General features: G+C 40.0%; 1 protein-coding gene across 7 annotated transcripts in view; it reads left to right on the plus strand.

Moving 5' to 3' along the window:
- Window positions 1-19,962, plus strand: part of Rift (Riboflavin transporter) — an 89,575-nt gene extending 69,613 nt beyond the window's left edge. For 3 of the 7 annotated variants that reach the window (XM_071676407.1, XM_071676406.1, XM_071676405.1), the window contains 3 exons: window positions 9,130-9,360; window positions 10,570-11,508; window positions 18,218-19,962. In XM_071676407.1, coding sequence (XP_071532508.1) covers window positions 9,202-9,360; window positions 10,570-11,508; window positions 18,218-18,412 — 1,293 coding nt within the window. In that variant the 5' untranslated portion in view covers window positions 9,130-9,201 and the 3' untranslated portion in view covers window positions 18,413-19,962. Of the gene's footprint in view, window positions 1-2,424; window positions 2,594-5,126; window positions 5,360-6,039; window positions 6,064-8,825; window positions 8,971-9,129; window positions 9,361-10,569; window positions 11,509-18,217 lie in introns of those variants that run through there. The other 4 variants (XM_071676408.1, XM_071676403.1, XM_071676402.1 and 1 more) reach the window with 4 other exon arrangements.
- Window positions 19,963-20,145: the final 183 nt, after the last annotated feature.

Below are 20,145 nucleotides of genomic sequence, written 5' to 3' on the forward strand. Positions count from 1 at the left end.
TCCTTTGCTTCCTCTTCTGAGGAGATAGAACCCCGCTAGGTCAGTAGAACTTGCCACAGCAGGGTAAGGAACAGAACATGTTACTGTAGAAATCCTGGGAACGAACTTTGGCTCAGGGGTTAAGACAGCACTTTAATGTTCCACACGTGTCCCTCTTTGTACACCTCTTTGCTTCACACTCTTTCTCTGACGAACTCTTTCACGTTTCTCTCTCTATCTTCCTTCTTTTTTCTCTTTCCAAGATTGGCCTCCCCTCGCTGCTTCATGCACTTACAGGCGATACTGTCTTTTTCTGTATACTCAGTTTTGTCGTTGCTGTTGCTACCATCTTCCTTAATCTCCAGGCAGGGCTGAGGAGGGCGTATGTCCCCGACAGAAGCCTGGGTTGCTAAGACAACAACGTGGCTCAGTAAAACCTCACATGGAGGTTGGTGATAATCTGCCTCCATGAGGGTTCAGTGATCGACGGCGATTACGTATTCGGCCACAGTGTGATCATATTACTGAACAAGCTAATGTTGAGTGGGTTGGATATTTAGGCTTTTGGCCTGTGAACTGCCAGGGGTCATTAAGGACGTCAACGGCGAGGTATGACCATCAATCGAAAGGCTTGAAACTCCTTCTTCAGGTGTTCAAGATGTGTTGTCTAGATGTATTGTTCGTGAACGCGCTACAAAAGGAGCTTCCTCAGTGTATCAAGACACATTATTTGTATACATAGAATGTGTGTGTGTGTGCGTGGTGTGTGTGTGTGTGTGTGTGTGTGTGTGTGTGTGTGTGTTCAAGGTTAGAGCTGTCAAATCGCTAGCTGATAACCTTTTTTTTTTCCACTCAAGGCTGTGTTGCTACCATTAAGTTGGCTAAAAGCCACTGAATGTGTTCCGTACTGCCGTTCATTCAGCATTCATTAGCTAAACCTTTTATAATGATTTCATCCATCCTGAAGGCCTAACACGGCAATTGGGCAGGTATAAAGGCCTTCCACAGCAATTGGACAGTTTAAAAAGATCTTCCACAGCAACTATACTATTTAGAAATATCTTTCACAGCAAGTGGGCAGTCAAAATAGACCTAAAGCATTGGGGCAGTTTAAAATACCTCCCACAGCAGCTGACGAGTTAAGATAAAACCTTCCACAGCAACTGGGCAGATGAAGAAAGACCTTCCACAGCAACTGAGCAGATAAAAAAAAAAAGGCCTTCCATAGTAACTGGACAGATAAAGAAAGACCTTCCACAGCGGTTAGGGAAGTTATGGAAGACCTCTAAAGCAGTTTGACCTACCAGCAGACGAGGGACTGTGAGTCGTTTGTGTCATGGCAACTAACGTAACACAAAAACACGTCTGCCATGTCTTGTATGAGATAATTGCTTTCTCTTCTTGGGAACCATTATATCTTACCCCAGGGGTCTCTGGTCTCTCTCTCTCTCTCTGTCTCCCCCTCCTTGTCTAATTTAAGACCACTCACTTATCTGGCTGGTCATCACACCACACCCTTTTTTTGAAGTGAATAATTAGAAGGTCTCTTATCCCATCTTGTCTTGAGCTGCTGCAGTGGTGCTTATTTTACCTCTCGTACCCAAGCTGAAATGTATCATTTCTGTTTTCATTTCATAATTTCTAAGATGTGAGGCAGACTCGCCAGGATCGTGTTGTCACCATTTTTTGGGTAAATATGATCATAAGTACTGATATTTTTTATCATAGTTATCATCATTATTACTATATTATTATTATTATTATTATTATTAGCAGCACTATTGGTAGTAGTGGTAGTAGTATAGAAGTAGTAGTAGTAGTAGCAGTAGTAGAAGTAATAGTAGCGTAGAAGTAGTAGTAGTAGTAGTAGTAGTGTAGTAGTAGTAGTAGTTGTAGCAGTAATTGTACTGCATTACTAGTAGTGGTAGTACACACTAATCTACTGGTGTAGTGGCTGTATACAGTTAAGCTATGACCGTTTGGAGAAAAGGGCGTAATGAATCACTCAGAGAGAAAGGGAATGACCATGCGAGTGAGTGAACATGACTTGCGGGGTGCCCGCTGCTCTGGATCATGATTCTGTTACGACTTCATTATTTTCACCCGCATGATCCTCGACAGAACATGTCGCCCAGGAGGTGTCTGGGGTCGTTCTGGGGGAGGGTTGTAGAGCTGGGGGGACGTACCGGGGGCTGTGGTCGTGCAGGGGGAGGTACCGGGGGTGTGTGGTCGTGCAGGGGGAGGTACCGGGGGTGTGTGGTCGTGCAGGGGGAGGTACCGGGGGTGTGTGGTCGTGCAGGGGAAGGTACCGGGGGAATGTGGTAGTGCTGGGGGAGGTACCGGGGATGGTGTTAGTGCTGGGGGAGGCGCCAGGTCGTCTGAGTGAGAGCCACGGTGCGCATCCTAGGCTGGCCGCCAACCCACCAATTGTTGCGTCAGCAGATTGTGGCTGGTGAGGTCTGTAACTTCACCACTCCCACTGTTAAGACTCCCTCACCAGGACCTTTAAGCCTCCCTGTATGGATTCCCAAATACTTCGAGACCTCTAGACAATACGTCACCACATTTTACTACAGCCAGTAGTGACCAAGTCTACCATCAGGTATGGCCAAAGGTAATCAATTCACAATTACGTGTCTACCGTGGCAATCATTCACCGTTACGTGCATAACAGGGATGGTAATGTACCATTATCGCGAGGCGCACTAGTTCACCACATCCCAGAGAGCGAGATGGTTGTGCCTGAGTACTGAGAATGTACCCCAAACACGGAGTTGATGTAATACGCTTACAATGCTATATATATATATATATATATATATATATATATATATATATATATATATATATATATATATATATATATTAGGAAGGATCACAATTTTAAGCATGATAAAGTATATTTTCTCCGTGGACTTGTAGGAATATATATATATATATATATATATATATATATATATATATATATATATATATATATATATATATGTGTGTGTGTGTGTGTGTGCCTTTATGACTGTATGTTCGACCTCTGGCAGAATCTCGTCGTAGATAATTAAGTTGTCAGACTCTCTCTCTCTCTCTCATCTGACAAAGAGAGAGAGAGAGGGGGGGGGGTTAAATGTGTGGAACAACTCCTCTGGATTTTCTTTAAAGTTGCTTTTCAACATTTTGAAAACGGTAACCGAGAAATTTCACCTCATACGTATGACGTAAGGCGCATTATCAGAATCATCTCACACGTCCGCTTATATTGTGTCTTTGGAAGTATCATGTTTTCAGCTAAATATATGTAATATTTCGCTACTTTTTCATCATTTATTCATTTTTTACAACGATAAAAAGGAGCTAAACACATCAGTGGTTTACAGTACCGTAGGAAACCTCATTTCCTGTAACACGAAAACGATTTGAATTTTCCACATCTCTAAACGGAATTTCCACTGTCCCCTGCGTTCTCCAGCCCCAGCAGACGACACGTAGTATCATGAATGGTTCAGTTACCTTTTAGCAATATAAGATTATTTAGTTCTAACCTTATCTGCTGACGGCCGGGTCGCTTAAGGTAAGATGACGTGAGCACATATGGACAGCCAGCCTATATATAACGAGTATGTAGACCACTGACGTCATCAGCGTGTGCGCAGGAAGGAGGTGCAGTCTTTAGTTTGACTTGGAAATACTTTTGGTGGTATTTTCATGTCGAAACCGGAATCAAGATAAATATAAAGATGCATCTGTAGAATTAAGAATTTTCATAATTTCTATGTATAACTGATATTCAATGATTGCATTTTAATGTGATGAATTTGAATTGTATTCACTGGTTTCCAGGGAATGGACTTTTAATTTAAATACCCGGTCTCATACTTTTGAGTGACATCAGATTTTCCAATGTTTTTTTTTTCTCCACGTTACCAGTTTTATAGTTATGAAGCAGTTGTCCCATCTTTTCTAACTTCTCTCGCTTATTATCGTGTGATGCGCGTTATTTAAGATAAACGTTTGTGGAGAAAAAGAACATATCTCGTTAGTGCTTCGTTGTGTGGAAGCGAGTCTGTCTCCGACCATCCCGTAATGGCTATTCATCCTCAGTTTCCTCTCGCAGTTGATGGAAGTCTTTTTGATTACAATGTTGGAAGCTTTTCTTATGATGACATCAAACTGTAGAGACACAAGGTGAACTCAAACGCGCTGATACAGAGGGAAAATATGAATCTAGCTTCAATAAAATGTGTAAAATCCTGACTGATGGCTCTTTACTCATTACTTTCATATATCGCATGTTGCATGCATGTACTGTCATTAGTAACACCATTACATGTTTGTGTCATTGTTTTATCACAGAGTATTACCTTCTGTAAGGATTACTTCGTATAATTTGACAGTAAATTTTGTGGTTATTTAATGGTATTTACTTAGTATCAGTTATGAAATGATGTAAGTACCCACTTTGGACAATATTATTCTTATATTTATGTTAGTCTGTCTTGCATGCATAGACCAGCAAAAGGATGATGTTAAATACTTCGCCTAATGACAGTGCGTTCTCTAAGGCTAGTTAGGATGCACGTGATCCTTCCATACGAACCTGAAAATAGGAGACTGAAGGATCGTTACTCCTCATCGCAAACAATCTAGTGCTGGCCTTTCCTCTTATGGAACCGCTGACGGTATAGTTGAATGGTTTACCTACACGGTGATTTTCTTACAACTGTAGGAAAGCACTAGTGCCTCTATACACGACATATAATTTTTCTCACATACGCTAAAGTATATGTAAGGATACGTGGGCTTCGTGATTAACATATCCGCTTGTGTGCGCCACTACTCTCGCGTTGCTTGTAGTTTACTTGTAGAACACTTTTATCTTTACAAAAGATATTGTTTAAAGAAATGCATATTATAATACCACACAAGTAAGCTTAACGTGCATAGCATAACTTAAATTTATGTCCTTTCTTTCACACACCTTTTCCCTCCGTAGCTTTATCTCATTTTCCTCCTCTCCCCTATGTCTTTCCCTATCCATCTTGAAGGATGTTTTCCACGTGAAAATTGACATAAATATTTCTAACAGCAAAGTTTTGTATGAAAAGCACGCCGAGAATTAATCAAGGAGGTACTGCGAAATGACGACTTGGTAACTCTGATAGCTTCCTAAAGGCGAGGTCACAACACGTAAAGTGAACGTTGATCTGCTATACGTTCTCTGTTCTCCTCTGATTTCTCGAAGTGTGACCTGTGTTAGTGAACTGTTTGTTTAGTTGTACACAGATTCGATAAGTGAATTGAGCACAAGAGGAACAGCCAGTGAAACAATCGCGATAAAGCGATGTTTGGATCGTTCAACTCAAGAAATCGTGTTACCATGGCGGAGGTACGACATTTATTTTTTTGTTATTTGGAAAGTTTAAATACCTGTTTGGTGCTTATGGGATACACAATTTCTTGTCAGACTATTATCATATTGACAGATATGCCCTCGTATCATTGGAAATATTTCATGTTCGTAAGGCTATGGAGTGTTAATATGTTATGAAACGTCCCTATACAGTGTTGTCAGTTCTTGCGGGAAATCTGTTGATTAATATAAGTGATAACAGAATGTTGTTAATGATAGGCCCCACTTGTCAAGTTAGATTTTAATATATTCATGTCGTGAAATCCAGTGCTTCAATAGATGGCAGGTGCCTTGTCCAGGGTTTGTGCTTACATCATAGGATTAATTGATAAGTAATGATGTTGATTTTCGCGTATCGATAAGGATATATCTTTAATAACACCGTGAATCTTTCGTTGATTGGTACCTGCCATTTCGTGAGATAAGAAGACAAGCATGAATGCCTTATGAAATTATGGAAATGATGCCTTTATTTCCTCTATAGTTCCAAAATGAGATGAATTTGATGCTCACGGAATTTTTAATTTGTGAAGATTAACAACACTGACAATTATAATAGAATATTTTATGAATTACTGCGAATATTTCGAAGGAAAGCATGTGTAGTTGCCAGATCGGAAATATGTTATGAGACATATAGATATCAACTAACTGACTTTGTCGGGTCTGTCATGTTACAGGTAAGTGCAACCTTCGAAATACGTTTTCTGTGAATTGTAGATGAAAAAGATGATTGTAGCAGTTATTTTGTAATGTGAACATTATGGCTGTTATGGCAGTCCCCGCGTTTTTCATTAGTAAGACAATTTGTGTGATAAAAAGCCCCGACTATCATGGCAGTTTTTCTTGTGGGTATTCTAGCCATTGCAGTAGCTTTCCTATTGTGAGTTTTCTAGTCACTATGGAAGTTTTGATATAGCTTCTAGGCAGTAGGAGCCCGTTCTTCCTCCTCTTGAATCATGATTAGTGTGGCATATATGCTTGTGCTAGTCTTTCCAGCAGTTACGACTCCATCTGTAATGTATTCTAGGGAAGGAGGTGGTGTTTGTGTAATAAGGATCACAGCGGTATGGCACGTTCTGTACCAGAAGTGTCGCGAGGGTTCTGATGGGTAAGGCAGATTCAGAATCAGGGAGAGAGATTATGGGCACTGTTGTTTCTCTTGTTTGCTTTACCCCCTTCCCCTCTGGCGGAATGCTCCCCACCGATACCCCCCCCCCCTCCATACGAATCACTGACGAGTTTTCTTTAAAGTAGCTCCATCATTGCTCAGTCATAACCTCCATGAATTTCAAATAGAGCACGGGCCTGGGCGCTCTGCACCTTGTCACTCTCCTTGTATGGCAGTCTCCCTAAACTGTTGAAATAGTATATATATATATATATATATATATATATATATATATATATATATATATATATATATCTTTTTCTTTTTCTTTCAAACTATTCGCCATTTCCCGCATTAGCGAGGTAGCGTTAAGAACAGAGGACTGGGCCTTTGAGGGAATACCCTCACCTGGCCCAATTCACATATATATATGTGTGTGTGTGTGTGTGTGTTTATCTCAGTGTTGTGAATATTTTTACTAGGTAAGTCTTTTTTTTTTTTTTTTTAGAATACTGCGTTTTTGTGCACTTATTCTTTTCAGTGCCTTTAGCCAGTATGGTGGTTAGGTATGTCCGCCCCCACATATGATATTGGATTTAAGTGTGGGATGTGTTCTCCTCAGTCCTCTTTACACTGCTTGACAGAATCATTCTCGTCGTCATTAGCCATTTTCTCGCATCCTTTTTACATCCCTCACATGGCAGATGGTCTGTCTCTTCACTTTCTTTTATCGCTGTTTCCTTGGTCAATGTGCTCACGAAATCATGTTGGAAAAGTTCCCTTCCGCTGAAGAGCAGTCATGTTTACGTCATTCGTTGCATTTCATGCATGTAAGGAGTTCTCTGCCCATCCCTTCCTATCCTTTTCCCTTCCAACCACCACAGTCCAAACCTCTAAAAGCAGGACATTGATTTCCCCTGATAGTACACAACTAAATCATACTTTTGCGCTTTAATTTTTGAACGACGATCTAGGCACGCCAGCTCTTCCTAATAGTTATATTGTCTCTCGTTTTACTTCATGGATAAACTAAACAAGCTTAGTCTTAGGCATACTGTCAGTTTAAATCCCATGTATCTCTATGTACCTCCCATCTATAGAATAGTTGTTATATTTAACCCCCCCGCCCTCCCTCATCCCTCTTTTTGTAACAAGTCTAAAACTCCTCTCTAACCCCTGACAGTCCTCGGGGTATAAAATCTATACATTTCATATACTGTGTCTTTGTTTCGTTACATTTGTGGTGTAAGCTCTCAAGCTAACCTGTTTTAATATTGAATATTAGTTGTATTAAGTATTATCCTTTGGATATTAAGATCAACATTATTTTAACAAAACTTTTGATGTAGTTTTCAGCAAAAATGATAGTCATTGAAAGTGTTTTCAGATATTCTGTAACTGCTCGGAAGGGTTGTATGTACAATATCCCCTGTAAATAGTGTGATCCGTTTCATAGTGGTCAAACTGTTAAAGTCAAACGCTATAAAAAAAAAAAAAAAGTGTTAGGTATAGTGAAAAATCTAATGTAATATTTGTCTACCTGTAAGGTTTTGATCTTCATATTGACTGGAGCAGTGGTAAGGTTGTCAGTCACATACAGTAACTCACAATGGTTAGAATATTGTTGAGTCCTCTCTTATCAAATATAGTTGAGATATTCATATGAATCAAAATGTCGGTTCATATAGATTAGATAACTTTATAAGTAAGAAAAAAAGTGTATGTTCCCCAGAACATAAGTTAACCTGAGTTTGTAACTTAAGAGAGGTGAGGTCGTCGAGGGTGACCTGCGCCCTAATCCTTTAACATTTTCGTAATTCATTTGCCGACCTCACTCAGTAGCGGCTGGTATATAATATTTTAATTCTATCTGTACTCACTCCTGTCGATGTGAATATACGAAAGCGCTTGACATCATATTTTCCGTTTCCTTGTGGTTTTTACTTGAATCATGTGTACTTTTAGCGTACACACACACACATGCCGAAATTGTGAAAAATTGTGAAAGTAGAATTAAGAGATAAATTGGTTAGGATATGGCCATGAACCTGGTCATGTGGGAATGCTTTGTCCAGTCACTCTGAGTGTGAAGTAAAACTCAAACCTCTAGGGAAACGTCTTAAAGGAACCTTCCCACAATGTAACGTATGAATCTTAAAACACTTAGACCGAGTGACATGTCTGGTTGTATTCTGATGAGGCATGGCAGTTGGTTTAGTACCTTAATAGTGATTTCAGGAAAGGTTAGACCATGTTACGGAGTAGCTCCAATTGTTGTATGTGTCTGCCAGGTTTCCAGTTCATGTTGTTCATACATTCCTGAATCATATCGTACCCTCATTGCCGCTGGCCTTGGTTCCCCTTAAGAGTTATTGTAAGGTTGAAATCCTGCAGCAGAGAGTTCTGGCGCGCTGATGTGTTCACACTGGTGTTCACAAGACCAACGCCTAGGCGCTGCTTTCGTGTGTGCCAGAAGGTACATATGTGGTGATAGGCATCAGAGCCATGTAGTGTTTTCATTCTTTTTCTCTGTGTTAGTAATCATTGTTAGAGATGTTATTGAGTTAATCCCCATCATGGACTTTGTGTTATACGTGATATGCCTTTTAAAGCGTATCGCTTTTCCTTGTTGCAGGAGGAGCAGGAGCCCTTATTGAGCTCCAGAAACAGTGGTAAAAGCACGAGCAGTTGTAGTAGCAGCACCGACATGATGCTGGGTCGGAAGCCCCTAGTGGACTTGCTGGCTGTGGTGTTCGGCCTGGGCGCTTGGGTCTCTGTCAACGGACTTTGGGTGGAGCTGCCCCTTCTCGTAGCTGACCTGCCCGAGGGATGGAACCTTCCCTCCTACCTCTCCGTTATCATACAGGTTCGTCAAGATCCTCCTCTTACTTCCTAGTCAGACCAATTATTTCTATACTACGGCCTCTGTGGAAAAAGATCAACGTATGTGAGGAAAGTGTTCAGTTTTATCAGTCAATCGTTCTGTATTTCTCGATGTTGATAAGTTGTACGTGCTTTTGCTTTATACAGCACACTTTAAGGTTTAAGCCAAGTTTTCCTTCTTGTAGATCATATTAAGTACCAGCGCACGACAGTACGAAGGGTCGTAAAGTTACCGAGTCGTATCGACGCATTCAACTATCGTATGGTGCATATATCAGTTAATGTACATCTTTCCCAGACTAGGTATTTTTGAATTCCCAGTACTTGACTTAGCAATACTGTATCACATTTTTGTAAAAAAAAAAAAAAGAATAAGTTATGTCTGCACATCAGTCTCGTTCAGATCATTTATTCTAAATCAAATTTCTGATACCTTTGATAATACATCCTCGTGTGAAATTTTAAAGAGCACCCTGATGTGTTCCTAGTTTGTTTACCAAGGTGAAAATGAAGACGTTCTTAGCCTTTCAAAAGGACTAAATGTTTAAATATCAAGCAGCATAGCCTATGCTAGCGTATTATATGACAATGTTTAAATTTCAAGCAACATAACTTATAATAATCTATCGTAAGTGCTGAATTATTAGATTTCAAGCAGCATAACATATAGTAAGCTGTTATAAGGACCAAGCAGCATAACATATGGTAAGCTTAAATCTCACGCAGCATGACACTGCTCCAAGCCTGTTATACTTCGCTTGAGTGTTCCATCTCGTACGTCCAAGCCTAGCACGTTTAGTTAGTACGTAAAGTTACACGCATTAATATCGTTATTATCTAGCCTAATTAGTTTAATATGACGAATAGGAAAGTTCGTTTGTGCTGGTGAATGTTAAAGAAAATTGTTTTAAAGGCCCAAAATGCGATATATGTTAGATTAGTTGAGGCTTGTTAAACTTTGACTGATTACTTTCATTTTAATTTTGTAGATCATTGCTTTCTTGAAAGTTATTTTGAAATATCAAGCAAATTAGTGACCAATTTTCAGGTGCTTCCGTTGAGAATCTTGACATCTCTTTGTGATGTCGTAGATACTTAGAATGCCTTTTCGTGTTGCAGTATGCTAGTTTAAATACCCATTTGTCGGTACATCGGATAACTGTTATTGACACCCCCTCTCTCAATACCACAGATCGCCAACGTTGGCCCCATAGCGTACTCGCTGTTGAGGTCATTTTATCCAGACCAGCGTCCAGCACCCGTGGTCTACGGGGTCCTGGCCATGGGCTGCGCCGCCTCCCTTCTGCTGTCGCTGTTCTGGCAGAAGACCTCTTGGGTATTCGGGGCGAATCACTCGACAGCACTGCTCACCTTTGTCTTCCTGCTGTCGCTGGTGGATTGCACTTCGTCGGTGCTCTTCATGCCCTATATGGCTGTCTGGCGAGAGATGTACCTGCCCTCTTACCTAGTCGGAGAGGGGCTTTCAGGGCTCTTACCGGCGCTGGTATCTCTGGCCCAGGGCGTTGGAGGCAACGCCAAGTGTGAGAATGTCACAAAATGGAACGTCACCGATGAAGGCAACATCTCTTATGTAGTTCAAGAGCCAATGCCTCTTCATCCAAGGTTCTCCGTCACATCTTTTTTCTACATCCTGTTCGCCATGATGATAGCAAGCACCATTGCATTCACCTTGTTGGAAAACCTGCCCAACATCAAAAGTGAACGGTCCATCTCGCCCACTGAGAGCGTGGCGACTCTTGCCGCCTCACAGACCAACACACAGCTGATGAGCAACGCCGTGTTCCCCAAGCAAGGCATGACATCGCTGGCGTACTGGCTCATGTTGGCAGGGCAAGCTTGGGCGTGCTGCCTCACCAACGGCGCCTTGCCCTCCATACAGTCCTACTCGTGCGGGGCGTACGGCAACATAGCATACCACTTGGCTGTCGCATTGTCGTCTCTTGCCAACCCGCTTGCGGCGCTCTTGACGTTAGTGCTGCCCCGAGCGCGGGCGTGGCTCCTGGTGGTACTGGGTGCCTTCGGCACTCTCATTTCATGTTACATCTTCGCCACCGCCGCCCTCAGTCCTCGGCCACCGCTGATGGGTACTCCGGGGGGAGAAGCTCTTGTTGTAAGTATTGCCGAGTCTGTGTTTAAATTTAAAGTCGAGAAAAGCCCAGTTGAGGGTTTAAGCTACTTTCCTCGTAAGTATTCCGTTTATTTGCGAGTCTTAAGCAAGGAGAAGGTGTCGTGGTAAGTCCTGGGTGTACGTATGTGTGCGTGTGGAGACTTCTCCCCTTCCACTCCCTTAAAGCTTGTGATTATATTGAATGGGCTTCCCAGGGGTGGTTCAAATTACCCAAATCCTGAACCTGGGGCTTCTGGACCCAAGTTTCATATGAGTTCGTGTGGGGGAGTTAAAGGGTCGCCTCGCCATTTTTTTTTTTTTTTTTTTTTGCCACAAAATCAGGGAGGTTTGTTTCATGTCATTCATGCCATTAGTTTCTGAATGGTTAGTTGAAATATTGGATGGTATATCATAGGAGAAACATCAGCCCCCCCCCCCCCCCCCATAAGCACTACGATAGACTCCAAGGGTACGCTACCCGGGCCTTTGACCGTATTTTATAAAGGTTCAGGTCATAGGCCAGTCCTTTGTACCCAATGATCGTACCATCGTGCTTATCAACAGGTCAAAGGGACGTCGCAGTTTCAGAAAACCATGTGTCAAGTGTGGTTTTCATAACGATTGTCGCCTGACTCTCGTCACATCACACACACGAGTGAAGGTGGGGAAGATGAGGAAAGGTGAACGACTTCAAGAGCTTATGTGCTTAGCTCAGCCATAACAATAGTATTGAGTTGTCTCACTTGCATCGCCAATTTACTGATTTGAGAGCTGACGAAATGCATATTTCTCTTAGTTATTCGTAAAAGGAGATATTATCAGTAGTAGTGGTTGTTGTAGTGGTAGAAATAGTAGTATTGCCTTTATTTTTGTTATTGCATCAGTAAAGGTGAAGGTATAAGGAAAAGCGGTAAATTGTGGTAGAGATGGTGCCAAGATTTAACGAGAGAGCAGAGTAGGGCTATGGATATTGGAAATGATGTTAAAGTGGTGAATGACAGGAGATAGGATGCATTTGGTGTATGAAGTATGTACGAATGGAGATTTTGGTCTTCCTTCAACTCGTGTGCAGTGAAGAAGTATGGAAATCCGTATTTCACTTTAACTCAAAGGTCACAGGTTAAGGATGTGTGCGAGTAATGTTACGTAGGCTGTATGTATCCCATTAATTGAAGATGTAGTCATAGTTATAGGCAAAAAGAATTATTATTTTGCAGGTACTGACTTGCTCTCCTTTTTTTCTAATAAAAAGTTATTTTTACCGCTGGTTTTCAAAAGCTTTGGGATTTATTAGACTTAATGTAGGTTTTCATACGTTCGGAAATTCCTTTTAATGTTGCTCAAGCCTAAACACGTTGATCAGGAGCGTTAAGAGCTGCAGTTTCCATCTTATTTTCGTGTCTTACCACTTTTCTTCAAGACCCGATGTCGTTAGTGGCTGCTGTCCATAGTAAAATCGAATCCACGGACCACTGGACTGTCGACGTCCCTTCTGCATTAAAGGAATTATTGTCATTTCACGTTTAGACAATGATGATGACAACTTCCCTTCTCCCCCATGGGTGATAGCAGACGTGGTGTTCTTGTTTTATTATTAGCGGTTGTTGTCTGGCATTTCAAGGAAATTGTTACTTGCTGGAATTTGCTTCAGTAAAACTTTTCCGTTTTTCTCTTTATGTTCGCTAAGACTGCATTGGCATGTAAGGCGGTAAGAACAGAGGATTGAGCCTTAGAGGTAATATCCTCATTTGGCCACCTTCTCTGTTCCCTCTTTTGGAAAATTAAAAACGGGAGGAGAGGATTTCTAGCCCCCACCCCCGCTCCCTCCCCATTTAGTCGCCTTCTACGACACGCTGGGAATACGTGGGAAGTATTCTTTCTCCCCATATATATATATATATATATATATATATATATATATATATATATATATATATATATATATATAAAACCTTAGCCAGGTACCCATTTTATCGACTAACCCTTAGAGGTGGATGAACAGCTGAGTTGACTATGGGCCGACTGCCGCAACCAGGATTCGAACCTGTGCTCTCGACCCTGGGAGGCCCGTGAGTGCGTCACGGTGAGGAACGCTAACCCAACTATTTATGCAAGGTTCCTAACCGTTCAGTGCAGTGTTTCTTGCAGGGATACCAACCGTCAGAACTAAGTGAAATATCCCGTTTATTGTAAATATAGCCTCATGCTGCAGCGACTATCAGAACGCTGTATGTATATAAATTCGTCATTCATATATTTTTGCTTTTGTAGGCGTATCATCTTAAGGAATCACAATCAGTCTTCTCATTTTCAAAATACAGTATAGGGTTGTAACGATGATTTGCAAGAGACATTCAGAACCCTTGCCTTGGTAGTGGTTATTTCCTGATGTCAGTGAACTCTGCATCATCACTGCTCTCATCATGACCAGCCACTGAAAGCTCTGATTTTGGTATATTTAGATTTATGGAGATAATTACCGGTTAAAATGAATGTGTAGTACATGTTATCTATTTCCTTCCTTCTCTTCGACTCTGAGTGGTTATATATATGTTGGTAATTTTTGCAGGTATAAATTTCGTGACAACTGCACGTCCGAGTCTGAAATTCACCAGATATTATATACGCAGAGGCTGTTATTTCACTGTTTTAGTCGAAGGAATTATGCATTAGCATATTTATAGAAATTCTTTGTTTAGAGGAACTGGCCTAACTCGTTCTGGAGATGATGGAAGCACAGCATCTCTACACACATGAAAAAAAACGTTCAACCATATCACATGGAGAAGTTTGCCTTTGTGTCTGTACCGTTGTTCTAAGAATTGTACAGTTAGACATGCAAGTCTGTTGTAGTCTTATCTCCCGTCAGATATACAGATATTCTGTATCATATGACTCAATGTATCTGTGATATTTTGATGGGTCAAAGCTCTTGTAGCAGGGTAAATGTACTTTATGTCTTGTATGTATTATAAAAGTTGGGAAGTCCTTTCTTTGCACTCGATTAAATAGTGTTATTAAGGGATACTGAGTTATATAAGTTAATCACTGTTAGCAAGGGTTACTGGGTAAATTAAGAAAAGTTTAGTTAATGAGGATAGCAGTGGCCACTGGGTAAATAAAAGAAAAAATGAAATCCGGTTGCGAGGACTGCAATCGTGAACACACGTTACAGGCGAGCAACGAACAAGTACATGATGGCCGCTTCTCCGAACCCTAGTGTCGCCACTCATATTACTAAACCGTCTCCTTGGTCACCGGGTTCCCTGGATGTGACTTGGGTTTATCACTGTTTGTGTCTTGCGTTATCTTTGTTTGTTTTTGTCCATTGTGTGTGTGTGTGTGTGATGGGAAGTGTCTGGGTATGTTTCTGTTTGTCTTTTGTGTCTATGCGGGGGATTGAAAACGAGATATAGCGAATAGATGAATTTGAAACAAAAAAAGCGAAAGTCAACGAGGAAATTAGAAAAGAAATAGGAAAATTTTGTGGGAAACAGTTGCCGTGCCATATGAGTTGAATCATCCCACATATCGTTGACCATGACTAGTCATTTCATAAGAAATAGATCTATTACAGTTATGTGCCCAGCACAGGAGAAAGGTTCTCGTCATGCTTAAATTCAAGGCTGGGCAGTCTCCATCTTATCTTCAGTAACCTTAATCATATATCTATCGAACTGCTTGCGTATTCTCTAACTTCATTTATCAGCTATAGTTCTTTTTTTTCAGATTAAGAAAAAGATTATTTCTCTATATCGGGTTAATCATATTTCGCTGCAGTTGTGTTGTCATGTTGTGTAAGTTGTATGTGACCCAGGGTAAGGTGTACAGGTCCAGGGGTCACGTGCCACATATCCCTCCATACACTCACACGTGGGGTGTGGGCACGGGTTCAGACACGTGACACTGATGCAGACAATACAGTTATTCCAACACAATACCGTGCACTACGTAACCCGCCCGAGTTAGGGTGGATTGGGATGACTTGTGTAAGGTGTGTGTGTGTGTGTGTGTGTGCATTTACGGGTTCTTTGAACAGCCATCCTTACTTCAATAGGACATAGAACTGGTGGTTTTATTACACATAACGCGAACATGGCGTCGGCTGTAGGTCATCCGTGAGGTATATATATGCCACATTGTTGATCGCTAGATTGCTCTTAAATAACAATGTACGGTACATTACTCCTCATAGCCTTATAAGATGCTACTCTGCTGGAGTGTACTTGACCGCAGTAATTAATGTATAGGAGGAAAACATCAAAATAACTATAGACATATTCGCCTAAATCAAATTATGTATCAGAAAGCCAAGTATTATTGGCACATTGTTCTAGTTATACAAATTCATGGTGAGTTCTTGACAGCCTTCCCATGGCACGCCATGGACACTTCACGGCATAAGGAACAGAAAACTATTTGCTGTAAAGTTTCCATTCTGCAAGGAAATACTGAAAAGGCAAGGGAAACAGACGGCATAACTTACATGGTAATCCCAGGGCGGAGTTTGCAGTTCTAAAAACTGATGCGGATTCATTTCTGGATAGATTGTTAAATCTCAAGAAAATAGCTGCTGTCAGTAGCCTGAAGATGAGTAAAGGTGATATTTTCATCCGTTTGGTATTTTAGGGTAACGCTTTTGAAGATCATCGTTCGTTGCTGAAAGCATTTGTTTTTTAATTAGGTCAAGCAATTAATATATTTGATATTTCATGCAGTATGTATGATAAAATGTTTCCTACCTAAATGTTCTAAAAAATATATCACTGGAATTAGGTAAAGCTGAAGTAATAACACCATTAAGACAGGGTTACTCACAGTGTGATAGGGACTTTAGTAAGCATCCCACGTGGTTATTCCAGGGCTGGGTTGGGGTCAGGCGAGTTTACGTGGTCGATCTCGCCTGCCCTAATAACCTTTCCTTCAACAAGTTTTTCTGCAGTTGTGATGATCCGTGTCATGGCTCTTTGAGTTGACACCATAGTACGTACAATCCATCAGGATATATTGAGTAGACCTTGAAAAGTAAGATTGTCATACATATTCGCCATTTCCCGCGTTAGCTAGGTAGCGTTAAGAACAGAAGGAAGTATTCTTTCCACTAAACCCAGGGTATATATATATATATTATACAAACTTTAAATCTTTTCTGTTTTTACTTATGACAGCAGCACTGTGAATTGTCGCGTGTTATGCATCCATTTCTTCATTATATTTCAGTTTTTGTCTGTCTATAATTGAAGAGCATGGCTTGTCCTCCAGTTTGTTCCTTCTCCCAATCTTGAACTGTAACCAGTGGCAGCTTTTGTGCACTTAGCAACTGTGCCTCAAGTTTTAATAAGAGATATTACTTTTAGTCTGTGTGCCTCCATTAAACCACTGTGTACCCTAGTTTTTTTTAGTCTAGATGGCTTGTCGACCAATTTGTATCTTCACTTAATACTGATACTTTTTTTATATCCTCCAGGTGTTCATATATAGATACTTTGGTTTCTTATGTTTCGTTGCCTTTGCTTTAACTTACCTCCCCTCTTAGCAGTTATCCCCACATATGAGACTTTGCCATCTGCACTTGATACAGAATTCTTTATCCCCGGAATTATAACTCAGTCACTTTATGCAGCAATATTACCTTCATTCGAAATAAGGATATTTGTGCCTTAATTTATAGGCATAACAATATAAGCCTTTATACTTATTTGTCAATGCTTTATGACCTTTATCATGCTACTGCCTCTGGGCTATTTCACATGACCTTTAGTCTTGTACTTTTAAATGTCCTTTCCAAGGAAAAGACCAGAAACTCATTCTTACACATACAACCTCTGTGTCAACTTTTACAAACTTCCAGTGCTTATTGTTTTCCTGCCACCAGGTATATCCATTATTCCATTACAGTGTCATCTTTGGCCTTCATTCATACATTACAGCTCTAGTCACACTTGATAGCCTTAATGCTTCATCTTTCAGTTCTTGATACCATAATGCTCCAACTTACTCTTCCCACCATTTATAGTCCTGTTATGGCTTCAGCAGACCATTTGGTCTGGCATTTATAGCTTATCACATAATTATGAGTCAGTATTCCCCACTTTGAACTTTTGTGCATTTTTCTGTTACAACATTCTCTTCTAGTCATTAGGTATTCACTTACAATTTTGAATTATCCTTTACACCATGCCCCCATTACCATTTAAGTCGGCATTCTTTCTCTTAAAATTGGTCGTTTCACAAATGCACCTCACCAATGATAAACTACATCTTTTTTTTTTTTTAACATTTTCACTGATTTAACCATTCTGAACTCAATAAGATTCCTTCCTGTTGTTATAGTAAGCTGAACTTTCCTGATGAAAAGATTTCAGAAATGCTGAATTTGCATTTATAATGAAATATATTAGTAATTTTATCTTTGTACTTTATTGATTCAGCTATGATTTTATGAAATTTCCTAGAATTGCTTGGATTTTTTTTTCAAGAAATTTTCCAGAGTTAAAGGAAGATCATCTTTTTAACTTTGAATTGATAAATGAATCAGAATTTCAGTATTTCATCATGTTAAAACTTACAGAACAAACTTTGAATAACTATCATCTTAGTGGAATAGTAACTGACTTCTTTGTTCTCACCATTTGTGCAGAAATCTTGAGTGATTGAACTGCAACAAACTCATTCAATGAAATAATAAGAGATCTACCCCTTTTGACAACAGGTATTGGCGTGGATACTCTTCACAGGCGTGATGACTTATGTGCGAGTGGAGATTGCGAACCAGATGCGTGAGGAGAGTGCTCGAGCTCTCTTCTGGTGTGGTGCAGTCACTCAGGCAGGTTCGGCAGTGGGTGCCATCACCACCTTTGTCTTGATCAATGTCTACAATCTCTTCACACCTTACTATCCTTGTTAATTGTTGTTGTTTGTTAATCACGTCTTTAATCTGTATATTATTCTAATAGAGTGACTACATAATGTATGCCTCAAACTGTCATATAATAATACAACATAAATTCCTGTGCCAAATAGTAGTTATGGTTGTGCACTCTCTGGCAGTGAAGGGTCAAGGATTCTTATTTCATTCTTAGGAGTGTAGATGTTAGTTCTCTAAAGTACTAAAAGTTAATCCCTGCCCAGTTTACTTCTTTCCCAAGGCGTTGTTCCTTATAGTAATGGAAACATCATGAGTAGTTTTTCACCTTAGCATGAGGTGTAAGATTACACTCACATACTGCTCATATTTGATATAATCTGTCAATGGATTTCTGGTAATTTTTAACTTTTTTATTTTTTCTAAAGTATACGTAGTTTCCAAGCAAACCGATATGGCTTGAATAGGGATCCCATCAGTAGAGAGTTTGGAGTTACTTAAGGTTATCTGGGTATCTCAGAACTATTGCAGAAGCTTGGATTTAGTTTTTAGTACGACAGTTGGGCAAGCCATGGGCATATAGCTGACAGATGAGAGATTGCCTCATAAACATTGCATGCAATTTATGTTATGCAGTATATTTAAATGTACTCGCAGAAATAAGGTAGTCATAGCAAAATAATTTTCAGTTTATCTTTTATTGTACTACAGTTATTTTTTTCCCAGCAGGTAGGAGGCATATGTACAACTATTTTAATGTGATAATAATGACCTGTGACATGGGGAAATAGAGTGGAAGAACACTGGAGGGAGAGGAATGGGGGAAGAATGCATGGAATGGTGTATGTGAGGGAGGCATGTAAGAGCAGGGTGAGTGGAGACTTTTGCTGTGACCACATCTTTGATGGGAATTCCTGAAGGGAATGGGCATCAATGATATAGATAGATAGATAGATAACAATCACATAATCACTTGATATTTGCAGTGTACATGTGGTTTTCTGGACAAGGAATATTTCTGGTGGTAAAACTAAGACAATGACTTGATTTGTGCTGCAGTTGTAAAGCTGAGAAAGGAAAAGTGTACAGAATAAGCAAGTGCCTTAGTTATATAGAAGACTGTCTATTTTGTTGGAATTCTTATCGTGATAAAAGTGGGGCTGTATGTTCATGATTTACTTCAAATCAGAGCTAATAGAAATTAGACAAAATATCTCATTTACATATGATGATGTAGCATACATAAGTAAATAAATAAAGCCTGATTTTCCTGTAAACAGTTTTCATGAGACAGTGGTAAAGAAACTACAAGTAGCATGCATCTCAAGTGGTGCTCCTAATTGCCTCAGGTTATCCAAAGATTGTCATAGAATACCTTTTGTTTATTTAAAGGATTTTTTTTTGTCAGCAGTTACACAATCTTCAGAAGTGTTCAGTGTAGAAACTACAAATGTTTCAGGAAAAATGGTCTTCTGGTTCATTATGTGATACTTTCAACAAAGTAAATGACGTATTTTTTTTCACCTGCTAGCATTTACGTGTAAATAATATTCAGTATTTATATTCCTTTACTATTAAAAATGTTAAATAAATTTTTTTAATTGCCCACTGCATGTTCATGTAGAAACTGTGATCCATGTACATATCTCATCATGCATCAGGTAACACTAACTATATTCATTGGTATTACAGTATTGTAATTTACATCCACAGTAGATAGGATACAGCATGTTGCATGTGTAGGTGTTGGCACAGTAGGGTTAAAACAGTATATG

Source organism: Panulirus ornatus, chromosome 23, assembly GCF_036320965.1.
Source record: "Panulirus ornatus isolate Po-2019 chromosome 23, ASM3632096v1, whole genome shotgun sequence".
Taxonomy (NCBI): domain Eukaryota; kingdom Metazoa; phylum Arthropoda; class Malacostraca; order Decapoda; family Palinuridae; genus Panulirus; species Panulirus ornatus.